The 13806-nt window shown below is 36.5% G+C and overlaps 1 protein-coding gene across 1 annotated transcript in view; it reads left to right on the top strand.

Moving 5' to 3' along the window:
• The window catches only part of DYNC2H1 (dynein, cytoplasmic 2, heavy chain 1), a 159001-nt gene extending 148225 nt beyond the window's left edge, over window positions 1–10776 (top strand). Inside the window, exons 88-89 of the mRNA XM_014966266.1 lie at window positions 4597–4713; window positions 10244–10776. Of these exons, the coding sequence (XP_014821752.1) occupies window positions 4597–4713; window positions 10244–10402 (276 nt within the window). The 3' untranslated portion in view covers window positions 10403–10776. The remainder of the gene's footprint in view (window positions 1–4596; window positions 4714–10243) is intronic.
• The last annotated feature ends 3030 nt before the right edge of the window (window positions 10777–13806 follow it).

Genomic DNA, 13806 nt, shown 5'->3' with positions numbered 1-13806 from the left:
CAAGAGGAAACGTAAAACGTAAGTCTAAGGCCATGTGTAAGCATTTGTTGAATCACTGAAAGGAGACTTCTAAGGAAGTAAACAAACCAAAGTAAACTATAATATGACTAGCTTTCGATATGATAAAGACCCAACATTTTTTTAGTGTTCACTTAGGGTTACAGCCAGCAGCCCTAACAGGAGCTTTGACAGCAAACAAGAGATGAATCTTCAAATGGTTTAGTTAGGTTTTTAACATTTTGGGTGGCACTGGCACTTTGGTTGAACCTTTCTGCACCGGTTTTATACTTAATTTTCACAAAACAGGTTCTCTGTGCTACGTCTTCCAACCCGTATGTGGGTGCCATGATAATGCTGCACAACTTAAAGTGCCCAAAGTTCAGCAGAGAGCACAGCACTTACAGCTGCCTTCTGACAGAACAGGAATGGTGCAGGGCACTCGCCCCATGGCTGTGTGCTCCTGTGCAGCTAAAGCAGGGAGACCGCTGGCCTGGAGAGGAGAACACAAGTGGCAAGGCACCTTCTCTGGCCTCATAATGCAGGCAGACACAAGGCTGTGGGAGATAGTAGGGTTTCTGGGTTGGCTGCTGACTCTATCTAAAATCATTAATCCAGAATGTGTGAGAATTCATATTCCTAAAATATTAATAGACTGGGAGGTCAGAAAAGATGACTGTAATCATCCAATCTGACCTTTATACAATATAGCCTTTTGAAATCTGTTGAATTAATTCCTGTTGGAACTAGAGAATATAATTTAGAAAATTATTCAAATTTGATATTTAAGTAAGAGTAATGGGTGCCTGCCTCATTTAATGAGAAGTAGATGGGAGACTATAAGGGCAATTTGGCTACCTGGGGTAAACCTGGGGTATGATAAATCTGGGAGCCTGCAAATCACATGGCCCAAGGCTCCAAATTCAGCCCAGAATTCGAAGTCCGTAGCAACAAGCAAAAACTGAGAATCACATCTTAGACCACTGATTCTAGTAGGGCAGTTATCAGCTGCACATCCCAGAAGTTTGGACTTCTTCAAAACCATCCTGCTGTCTTTGACAAATGTCAGAAGTCAATGTCAAATACCTGAATTCCATGTATGAATAATATTATCTAAGTATTTTCAGATGCTAAAAATATTACAATATTTTACAGTTGCTAGATTGAAATAGCTGTTTGGAAACTAAAGATTGGTTATTTTTAGCAACAGGTAAGAATTCTGTCAAGTTTACTCACATGATTTGAATATTAGCCTTTCCTCAGTAAGAGCAATATTCAGTGAATCTGTATGAGTAATTACTCACCAGTATCTTCATTGCTTCTTTGAATCCTGCATGTATAGAAAGGCTTTGGGACCATTTGCCATGCTGAATATTTAGATTTGTTTCCATGAGTCCTTCCTTGTGCTAATGAAAAACTGGGGAGCAACTTTGACATTAGTAAAGCTAAATACCACATGGACTGTAACTAAGGCATAAAAATGTCAGTGTTTCAGAAAAATCATCCTCTAAAACGTGTCCTGTTTGATAAGGAACCTCTGGATTGCATGTTAAGTTTGGTTCACACGAGCAATACGAATTTTAATACTGGTAAAGTTAAGGTTGTATCTGCAGTTTCAAAAATTCAGGCTAACCTTATAGAATGGGGAGCTGTATTTTGGAAGAGGAGTCTATAAAATTACACCTTCTTTAATATCACTTCATCCTTCTTTAACAAAAGGTACTGAAAATGTATGGCTATTGCAATATAATCACATATTGATATGCAAATACATCTCTTCCATTTGCTTTGTGCATTGATCGTGCTGTTACACAAAAGCAGGTAGTCATTCTTTTTGGCATTCCATTTTCTGTTATTATAGAAAAGAATGAAAGAAAAGAAGAAACATGATAAGAGACTTTTTGGGTAGTAAGCACTATGAGCTTACATCGAGCTTAATAGAGAAAAAGAAAAATTTATCACAATATTATAATATTCAAGTACATAGTATCAGCATTAATATCAAAACTATGCTCCTAGCAATTGATGGAAATATTATTATAAGGCGTCCTGAGGGATCTTTTTTTACAATATATCTCCATCCTGGAATATCAAGAAATTAATGATGGAGACCTGTGGAGGTAATGCAGTGAAAATATGACTTCCTGCATTATGCTGTAGTTTGTATCTTTTCATGGGAAATTATGGCAGTAAACAGTAATGAAAAATTAATTGCAGAGAATTTAAAATTTTGGAAACAGAGATGCTTTGGACCATGGTATCAGCATAATTTCTCCAAATGCATTCTAAAGAAACATAATCTGTAATGTGTAAAAATAGGGTTTTTTTGAAACTAAACTGGTACCAATAGTTGCAAAATGCCAAATACTTGGTAAGAACTAAAATTTTAAAAATTATGGTCAACTCCGGCCATTACACTGAGCTGAATTGCAAAAATACTATGCATGCTAATTATGCATGCTACTGTGAAATCCGTGTCCTTCATAGTAGATGTAGTTTCTGTATATTGTTTATCATAGAAATGAGAACATGGCTATGGGTGTACTCAGCAGATAGTATCGGAAAGTACATTGTTCCAATGGTGGGGTTTTTTTTCTAGTGTCTTTTAATATTGAATCAAAGTCAAAAATTTGATCTTCATCTTCAAAGGAGTTCCTATGATTGGTTCAAGTTTTCCAGGAGATCAAATGGTTTTATTTTACATAACTACGATGTCAAAGGAACTGCCAATATCAAAAGAAGAAATGCGTGTGCAGTAGAAAGAGATTTTTCAATAGATGACCCACTTCTATAGAAGCTTCTTTTAGAGATGTTCAGGATGGCTAGACCTTTGAACACCCTAACAATAAATTTTAAAACCTCTTCATGAGACCAGTCTCCCTTCAATAACTTCGCTGTAGTCACATGTTTATCAAACTAAGCTCCATAACAAAATTCCTGCAGAATGCAGGAAGGGCAGAAAGAAGGACATACGAGATGAATCTTTCTAATATTTGTGTGATAGAGATAAATAATAGTCAGCTTTTCCCAGAATATCTCTGTGTAGAGAAATTTTGAGTTTGAGTAGAAATGGTACAAAACATCAAATGTTAATGTTGCACCTTAAAAGCAACAGACCTGAAAATCTTACAGAAGATTCAAAGGAAAGATCACAAGAAACTTGGCAGGAGAAAGGAGAGGAGTGTCACACTTTCATAACAAAGAAAAGACCTTAAGCTTCAACAAGAGGTTGAAGGAGAAAAACAATTTTTGCAGTTCCTAATAGAAACTCTCAAAACTTTAATTAATTTCACTGAGAAGTTGTTATAATAATTTGTGGAAATTAAAGCTAGAGAAAAAGTCATACTCCTGAGCTTTCCATTTGGGGTTGTTTTTGCTGAGGTTATCCATGGTTTTGGAGACTTCAGTGTGAGTCCTATTCTGTACAGATCTTTGTTGTAACATCATACTTTAAGAACTTTTTAAAATCTCGTACACTTTATAAAATTTTTTGCAGGAGAAAATGGATCAGAAAATGATACTTTTCTCCATTTTGTTTATGTGGTCACTCATCCAATTTCCATCAGCATGCCGTTTCCTGGTTCCAGCACCCCTTTATGAACCCTGTATTTGGTGAAAGCCTACGTCAGTACTATGTATTTAATTCAGGGCTTTAGTATGATAGTATAACAGACAGGTGATTTTCAGATTGTAGCTTCTGTTAGACATGTGTTCCAGCTTAAGATTTATCCTTTTAAAAAGCTGCATAAAAATTGTTACTGAGCTAAGTTTTATTACTGCTAAAATTGAAGCACTTCAGCAGGCCAATCTGACTGTTATTATTTATGCTGGCAAACTATTATTATTTGTACTAAGAAAATAAAATGAGCAACGGGTGTTGAAAATTTTATTTGGAAGAAATCCAGAATAGATATCACTGTCATCAATTAATGCAGGACTTCAGTGAAGAAAAAAAGATAACGTATAAGTTCAGAGGCTGAAAGTACTTACTAATTAAATGCAAGCATTTAAAACATGTTACATAAAAAGCATTGCACAGTTACTTAGAGAAGCACATGGGATTCTTTTTGAATTTTTCCAAACAATAGTTTATCTAAAAAATCTTACGTTAAATAAAATTTTCTCTTATATTATTTCAGTATATTTTGTTTGCCTCTGCAGATGCTGCATAATTTTGCATTCCATTTTTTGAAGGCTGTACTCAGGCTTCCAAGCAGGAAGTCCTGCTTATTTCAGTGATTGTTCTTCTCTTCTTTTTGACATTGTAATGATTGCATGCTTGGCTGTTGCTATCATATTTCCATTAATCTAACGCCAGGCAACCGCAGTTTCATAAATGATGACATTCACAGGTATTTTTCTCTAGTATTTCAAAGAATGTGAATCCAAATCAGAGGAAGTTCACGCTGAAGTGTGGTCCAGATCTTGGTACTAAATCATGTTTCCTATTCGCACACAGAACACTACAATAATTAGTTTCCTGTTATTTAAAGATTTGGTCACAGTAAAAGGCACCATCAGTTATTAAAGCACAGTGTAATCATTACTGACATTTCAAGTCTGTAATATATGTTTGAATATTTTATATTTCCACGGCAGATCAGTGGCTTACAACTGGAAGGCTGCAGTTTTGATGGAAATCGACTTTCAGAAAATCTGCATGATTCTCCCAGTGTGTCATCTGTTCTCCCTTGTTACATGGCCTGGATTCCACAGGTACTGAATTATTAAAGCCCTAAACTTTCAAGACCCATGATTTGCTTTTTTTCTGTGTAGTATCTTTTCAGTAGGATGTTGCTGACCTGTTTTCCTCCTCATTTCAAAATAAAAATCCCTGTCTTTAGTAGGAAAAGCAGTTACTTCTTTTATAAAAAACAAGAACTTACTTTAATTTTGTCAATATTTTTTAGCTTCTATTTTTTAGGTTAAGACAAGGGCTTTATTTCAGTCATACATTTTTGCCTTGTTTTTTAAAAAACATCAACATATTTTCAAAAGTGTATATAGTAAATGTATACATGAGTTTGGGAGTTCATTCCTTGAATATAATTTCTTTGTTTTTTTAAAAATTAAATTAAAATGCAGCAGCAATAAAAAGATAGAGAAGATGATGTGATCTGTAAGCAAAGAAAGCCTTTCCCCTACTTTACACTAATGTAAAAAAATGCCAGTGCTTGCAGAAATATCTAAGATGAAAGTGAAGTAATACAAACGGTAAAAATTGTTACTGCTCCTGCTCTCCAATTATAATATCAATCCCTGATAAATAAAGCAAAAAGTTAACTAGAACTTATTCAAGGATGGGTAGGAATTGCAAATTCATATACTTACAGTTTTCCTACTAAAAGAAAGCTTATTGTAGAATTAATCTCATCTAAATTTGGCTGTCCAGAAGTTAATGGCCTGGTATGACTTTTGTCTCAGTGAAAGACAGGCATCTCGGGCAGTCTATCCCATCATAAGGTGACTGAGATAAATCTCTGTCTAGAAGTGACTCTAGAGACAGCCTAGACCAATAACTGTGGGAAGACAGGTGAGAAAAATCCCACATACAATTCTAAAAGAAAATATATTAAGACTCTTACACCAAAAATCACGTGTAAAATAGAAAGTGAGAAGTAAGGGTTGGTGTAGGGGGGTTTTTCCACTTCTTTACCACAATAAATAAAATTAGCAGTATATAAAAAATGAAACGTCACCTTTTATTCTACCCTCTAGACATTAACTCATCAAGCAAATGCATTTATGAACTGGAGGAGTTTGTTATTTGGCAGTCTAAAGAACTCTGCAGGGTTCTCTCTTTATCTTATCACTCTGAGAATGAACGGTTTTCTGCACAATATGCTGTTAATTTCAGAGTTAGAAGAGGCTTAGCTAAGAAGTAAAATTACTGACCAGAAAGTTGGTTCTGTTTTACCTAAAACCAGGACAGAAGGCTAGGTTTGGTTAGAACAATGCTGAAGGAAAAGGTTCATTGGACCCTAGTTGAAATTTCAGTTAGATTTGAGTTCATTAATTATCATAAATTAGGGCAATGCTGAGATTTATGGTATATGGTGATAGACATTGTGCAAGAAGCCCCATTACTAGCACATTACCCTATCCTAACTTTTTTTTTTTTTCTCATTGATCTTTCCAGCACTGGAGGTACAGCATTGTAATAGATTAAAGCATTAGAAGTATAATGGTCAAGATTTAGACATTGAACACACAGGCGAATGCTAGCCACCATCTGCACTACTGCTTTGATGGGAAAGAAAATACTGAAAATTAAAAAAAAAACCAACAATAGAACACTGCAAACCCTATTACACATTGATCCATGAAAGATTTTTCAGTTCTCTGGTAGTTTACAAGGTTTATTTTGTTCAGAAAAAGAAACAGATTTGTTATTGACTTGAAAGGTGGTGCATGAGATAAACACAGAATTGCCAGACATCCTAATATGTAGACTCAGTAGTGGGTGGGGGAGGATGGTAATATACATGATTTTTACACCAAAAGTTTATCTTATGTACACTGAGAATGAGTATTGTAAGTAACCCTCTCTTAGTTCTGAAAAACATTCATCTTTTGTCAGAGATAAAACAAATTTTTAAGTGTTTTTCTGAGTAACAGTCTGTATGCTTTAAACTTCAATAAGATCCAGAAGTTATCTGTGACATCAGCAAAGAGCCTCATCTATAAAACATAGAAGTGAGATAGTTCAATAATCATTGAATTAAACTTCTTCCAGTGTACTTCATAATTGAGATGAATAGCAACTGAAGTCTTTGTGTTGGAAAAAAAATATAATTATTTTAAAACACAGGCCGAAACTTAACTGCCCAGATTTTAAATATGAAGTGTCTCTAAGGAGAGCATTCCTGAATTGCTGTGCCCTTAAGTTGTTTTGCTATAGGCTACACCGTAAAAATTGACCATAATCAAAGAGTGTGCTCAGAAACCAAGGCAAAATTGGGACATTATGCACTTCCCCTTATCTGATTACCCTCTCCGTAGGAGAAGAGTGCATCAAGTAGAACATATTATTTTAGGATTCTTAGGTTTTGAATTTGTTTTCTTTTCCCCATAAATATCTCTTATGAGATCTAGTAAGCAAAAATATGTGGATTCAGTGCTTTGAAGTCATTTTCATCCAAACTAAAATAAAATGAACCCTCTGAAAAAAAAAAAAAAAAGTTGCCTACAGGATTTCTCTGAAATTGGAGTATTTTGAGCTACTAAGATTATGTTTATTCTCATTAAACTGTGAAGGTCCTTTCCAGCTTTAATTCACTGTTAGATCCCAAGCTGTGAAGGGTGTCGCTAGGGGGGATGGGACCATGTGTGAGCCAGTCTAGAGAAAGAGAATTTTTGGACTGTGTGGAAGCCAAGGAACATAGGATTTGTGGTTCAAAAGACTTTCACAGAATGGTTTTAACTCTCAAATAGTGTGATGCCTTAAAGCATCAGTGGGATTGACAAAGGTGCAAGAACAGCTATTTTGGCCCAAAAAGGTGTAAAAAGAGGTCTTTGAAGGCAGACTGGCCAATTTTTGGCCTCCCAGCTCCAGAAAAACTTTAATTCTCTGATTAACATTTTACTGTCAGACGTGCCAGTAGTTTGTCTTCCTCGGTAGGGTTAACCAAGGGGTAAGTGCTGTAAGAATAATCCTTCTGAGGACAGCTGAGTTCTTTTGACAAACTTCTGATTTTTAAGTTATTCTGTGCAACTCTTACAGTGCATAAACCTTCTGTAAGGACTTAAACACTGATGTTCAAAAGATGTGGGAAGTTGATTTTCAAAAGGAACAACAAAATACTTCAGAAATGGCTTACACTTCACATGCAAGGCAAAGTGCTTGAAACAGTTATTGTTTCCATGTTTCCTTTTTCCTGTTTTTAGTTATTTTCTCATACTGGAGCTTCACAAACTCGTATTTGATGTGATTTGCATTAAAAAGACCCTCATTTCTGTTTCAAATTCCTTTCTGACAAGTGTGCTGCTTTGTTAGTGGATTCTTGAAAATCTTCTGACCTTTTCCTGTTGACAGGAAGGGAGATTTTGAGTGTGGCGGAAAAAATACTTAATATATATCAATTCAATTAAACTGAATTTTTTACACTAAATAAATACATTGTGGGTTAAAACACAAATTACATGCTGTAGGAAGTCTAGACGTAGTCTGAGCTCAGCTCTATAGTCATGCATAGGGACAATCACAGAATCATAGAATAGTTTGAGTTGGAAGGGACCTTTAAAGTCCAACCCCCACTGCAATGAGCAGGGACATCTTCAACTAGATCAGGTTGCTCAGAGCCTCGTCCAACCTGGCCTTGAATGTTTCCAGGGATGGGGCATGTACCACCTTTCTGGGCAAGCTGGGCCAGTGTTTCACTGCCCTCAGTGTAAAAAATTTCCTCCTTATATCTAATCTAAATGTACCCTCTTTAGTTTAAAGTCATTACCCCTTGTCCTATCACAACAGCTCCCGCTAAAAAGTTTGTTCCCATCTTTCTTAGAAGCCCCTTTTAAGTACTGGAAGGCTGGTATAACGTCTCCTTGGAGCCTTCTCTTCTCTAGGCTGAACAACCCCAACTCTCTCAACCTGGCTTCACAGGAGAGGTGCTTCAGCCCTCTGATCTCCTTGGAGGAGATTGGTGTCCTCCTCTGGACCCTCTCCAACAGGTCCATGTCTTTCCTGTGCTGAGGGCTCCAGAACTGAATGCAGTCTTCCAGGTGGGGTCTCACCAGAGCAGAGCAGAGGGGCAGAACCACCTCCCTCAACCTGCTGCCCTCACTTCTTTTCATGCAGCCTAGGATGGGGTTGGCTTTCTGGGCTATGAGCTCAAACTGACGGCTCATGTGCAAATGCCCTGTGCAAAGCCCTAGGAGGAAACTACGTCCAAAGTGCACACAGTTGGTAGTGCAGAAAGCAGAGGGGAGAGTTACTGTTCTCAGAGCAGAGCTTTCCTTGCTCATCAGGATACAGACTGAGAGGTCACGCCATTGCTCCAACCAAGGTCCTTCTATAAGTAGTGGTCACAATATAATTGTTATCTTTGTGATAGTAGCACTGCTAATGCTGTGCAGTAGGAAACAACATGTAGACGAGAATACAAATTATAAATTAATTCAGCTGGAAGTTCAAAGCACTCAGTTCAAATCTGAATACTTAAAGTTAATTTGATAATTTCCTGTTTAAGCACTTAATGGAAATGGCCTGTTTTCCAGAAGTGCCGAAGAACCCCAACTGTGACTGTGATCAGTATTAGTATTGAAGGCATGTAAAAAAAACAATATCAAAAATTAATCAAACCTGCTTTTATTGTTTTACTAGTAATGTAACTTTTTACATATGCTTGCATGTCTTGAAGTACTAGAATAAATGGAAAGGACTAGGAAATTTGGGCTGTTTGTTTGAAGTCCTGGTCTAACTAAATTGTGGTTAATACTTCTGGGTTCCTCTTAATATCCTGCATTAAGTGGAAGCCCTGAGAGGCTCTAATGTCAGATATAGTACCTCTCTCTGTACCAGAGAACAACTTTTATATTTGTATTCACCGATGTTAGAAATCATTGTTTAAATCCATAAAGTAGCCTGGAAAATGTGGGTTAAGGTGGGTTTTTTTTTTGAGTGCAGTTCCCAAAGCATCCCACTGGTGAGTATCTGAGACACAGATTGAGGCTGAGGAGCAGCTGGGCTGTGTGGTGGGATGGAGGAGGGAAGGCAGCAGGGCTGGCCCGGAGTGCTGGGTGTCCCCAGACACCAGCCTGCCCAGGTTAGCACAGCCCTGGGACCTTCTCCCCTCTGGGGACTGTTCATCACTCCCCTTGCTTGGTTTGCAGAAACTTTCGACGTATAATTTTTGAGTTTTTTAGCTGAATGAAGATTTTGACATGTAGTTCGTAGGAACACCCCTCGTACATACTTTCTTGCTTTTTCAGTTTAACAAACTGGAGAGAAAAAGTAGAGCCTTAGTTATGGAGTAGTCTAGCAAATTTTCTGAAGTCTCTGCTTTGTTAGTAATCCTTCGCCTTTGTAGCCTGGACCAAGAGTTGCTCATCCAAGGCTGCAGTGTCTAGACTGTATCTTAGGATCCAGCTTTAGAATCACAGAATTGTCTGGGTTGGAAGGGACCTTTCAGATCATCGAGTCCAACCATCAGCCTAACGCTGACAGAAGCCATACCATATCATTGGAGATTCTTCCTTTCTCATGTTTTGCTGTCTAAGTGATAACTAAGTGTTTATTTGTTGACAGGATGCATATGGTCCATATTCTCCAGAGGACTGCATATCTTTACCAGTCTACACTAGCGTGGAGAGAGAGCGTGTGGTGACAAATATTGATGTACCTTGTGGAGGAAATCAAGACCAGTGGATTCAATGTGGCGCTGCTTTATTTTTAAAAAATCAGTAATCTGAAACTGCATTAAATTTCCTCTTGAAGTTAGGAATCATTTAAGCATCTCAGTTGTTTCTTATTAAATGAAAACTTAAGATTCATTGCTTACACATTTTTAAAGCAATGGTTTATAAATTCCCCTGTTTATTTTTTTAAGATATATAGAATTATTTCTACTTGGATAGAACTTCATTATATCTTTGTGGGATATTGTAAAAATTAACATGGCACTATTCAGCAAACTGTTAATTTGGGTTGTTTCTCCAGATTGTAATGTGCTGTATTTCTTTCTCAGACTTGCTGAAATTTCATATATTTTGCCTATAAATATTGAATGTAAATTCAAAGTCAGCATTTTTTCTTTGATAATTTTTTTTCATTATCCTTTTTGAGCTATTATTCCATTATTTAATAAAATAAAATGAAAAAACTTGCCTGTTGTAATTGGAATTGATTGTTTTACTTGAATATAAAAAGCAGGATAAATGTTTCACTGTTTTAATGATGTTTTACTTGTAATGGTGTTTCTGTGTATCAGTAGTAAATAATAGGAGCTTCACAAACTCCGTGTGGAGTTACAAATTCAATTAGAATACCACGATGGTTGTTATCTAGAAGTTACTAAAAAAAAAGCATTTTATAAAACAGTACTAAATTCCAGTAAGTATGTGCACATAAATGCCCAAGATCGCAAGCGATTCCTTAGACAAACAAAAGAGATTTTCACCCAGTTGTTAGGTGATTAGCAGAGGGATGTAATAATGTTTTTGGTCTGTGATGTGGGAGACCCTTGGAGTCTTGTTGTCAGCGCGGGACACACAGGTTTGATTTCACTGATTCGTGATGTTGTGATGCTGCCATGGCTTTGGTGTGCCATTAGACAAAATCCCTAAAGAAGCAGGAAACCCCAAATCCAGCAGGAAGCAGCATTACTGAAGAATGATGAAGTCTCAACATAAGAATTGAAAGTAGCTAATTTTTAACTGCCCTTACAGAGTCACGTCATGAAGATATTTTTAAAAGCCAAAAGTGTAAAAACCTTTTTTTGGTTTGCTTAGAAAAAAAAATAGATGCCTTGTCTCTGATATCTCTGATAGATTTGATATTTATTTTAAATTAGTATTTAAATTAAGGCTGTATTTCACTTGCTTAATATTTTCCATTGGTGTTTTAAGGGAGGGAAAAGGAAAGCAGAGAAAAGATCGGCCATGTATCCAGGTTCGCTTCCTAAAGAAAGTTTATTCTCTGGGCTGCTCTGTAGTTCATCCCTTAAAATTGGTCTTTTGTCTTCCATTTGGAAAGTTTCCCATTTTAGTTCTTCTAATAAAGAAAGATGTCCTAAAATAATTTGATACAGGTTCACATACATTTTCAAATTTGAGTGCTATGTAAAAGCATAATAGATTTACTTGATACTCTTCAGATAGTTGTGCCGTCTTCCTTTATACATTTGACTCTCATTCACTGAAGGAACAAAATGTAGCAAATCTGGAAAATAGTTTTCCGTGAAGAAAAATTTGTAAGAAAATTACAAAGTTTCCAACAGAACAGAAAGCACCAGTATAGATGTGTATACCAGCTCTGTGAGGATTTAGAGTATGAATTGTCCAGAGGAAGTGCTGTGTTATACTGGGCTTTCTTGATAAAACATCAGTGCGAGAGGAAACAAGTTTTACTGAGGGCAGCTGTGCTTTCAGTTCCCTTTGGCACATGTAAAGATCATATTGCAGCCTTCCCTTTTGGATCCAACGTGTTTCCATAGAGATTTCCATAGAGACTCCAACATTGTGGAGATTTTCATGTTTTGGGTTGGTCTGTTTTGTTTGATTTTTTCCTCACCTGATTGTAGGTTTCAAAGAAGCCTTCCATCCCACCAAAGGTAAATATGTATGTGATTTAGACCCTCTGGTTTCAAGTTTCCTCTTCTTACATATTTATTCAGGAAGTCTTTAATGATTCTCTTAATATACATATATTGACTCTATCACAAAAAAAATATAAAAGAGGCTCCTCCAGACCTACCCCACTGTCTTTATTTCTGTTTCAGGGTCAGGAACTGATTCGGTTTCTTGCTGACAACTTGTCCACATCCTGACCCCTCAGACCTGGCCTGTCTCTGCTGTGGAGGTGTGTTACCTCTTGTGTCTGTCGTCTCCTACTGCCTCAGATTTAGAGTTTTGTATTCAGGACACGCATTCGTATGTCTCTGTCAGAGAGCCTTCTTTCTGTGAGCAGAAAGCACTGTTAGCCAGCTTGATAAAATCTTTTTGTTTAGTTCACCTCTTGCTTTAGAGCCATTCCGCATTACTCAGACTATCTGCTTGCTTCTCCTCTTTCTCAGTCTCTCCATGAGTGATATGAAAAAACCCTCTTAATGTTTATCTTTAACTAGAGCACTGAATTACATTTTTATTTGGGCAGAAGTCCCTTGGCAGCTCATCTAGAGTTATCTACGTTACCAATGTAAAAGGCTCTCTTCTTCCTGGGTTCCTTTCATGTGTTTATTTCTTTAGCACTGGACAAAAAACTAATTTAACTAAATCTCAAGCTAGTCTGTCAGCTTGAAATCCAGAAGATTTTTAATGATGTAATATTATCACAAAAACTTCAGAGCTGTATATTATGTTCACAGTGCATTAAGCAGTAGGTTTGATACTTCTTTTGACTCAGTGATTCACTAATCTTTCCTTCTCATGACTCTAGTTGTAACTCTGATGTTTTGGAGGGCTCCCAGGTGACCTAAAGAGGAAAAAGAGATTACTTATCTTGTGTTCCTTGATATTTATTGTCTCTATGCATCATATGATGTGCTTGCTTTCTACACAGCGTTGTAATCTAAATGAAAGATACTATTAGGTAAGTACTACTGTGTCATAGGAATTATATTTTTGGTAGTAAATGACATAACTGTAGAGTGTTTATAACCACCAAAGTCCAGCTGTGGCACAAACATAGACCAGTCAGAAGGATGAATCAGGAAACATAAGCAATAGTAACATCAGAAATGCCTTAATGGTCTGACTAGTGTTTCAACACGTCTGTTCTGGTCTTCAGTTTCAAGGGTAAAGGAACTTTTAAGGCTAAAATATAGAGAGAAACCTCAGAAAACGCTGATTACTACTCTGTAAATACCTTCTTTTGAAGAACTGAGAAAGAGGCGTATCTTGATTAAGTGCAAATTGTTATCAATAGAAATCAAACTGACAAAATGTGAAGTAAAAAAAACCTGAAAGAGTAACAAACCTTTGAAAATAATGAAGATCGTGCAATAATATCTGAGTGTTTAAAATACACATAAATCTGTTTGTTTGCTTAACAAATGGATGTATGTCATATTTAAATGAAAACAGTTTATTCCTTTTACACTTTATAGCAATCAAGTACTTGTCAAGTATTGGCACTGTCATGTTAGAAGACGT

The sequence above is a fragment of the Calidris pugnax genome, unplaced genomic scaffold (genome assembly GCF_001431845.1).
Source record: "Calidris pugnax isolate Ruff unplaced genomic scaffold, ASM143184v1 scaffold20, whole genome shotgun sequence".
Classification (NCBI taxonomy): domain Eukaryota; kingdom Metazoa; phylum Chordata; class Aves; order Charadriiformes; family Scolopacidae; genus Calidris; species Calidris pugnax.
The sequence above is the reverse complement of the archived record's forward strand: the minus strand, read 5'-3'. Positions and strand labels throughout refer to the sequence as shown.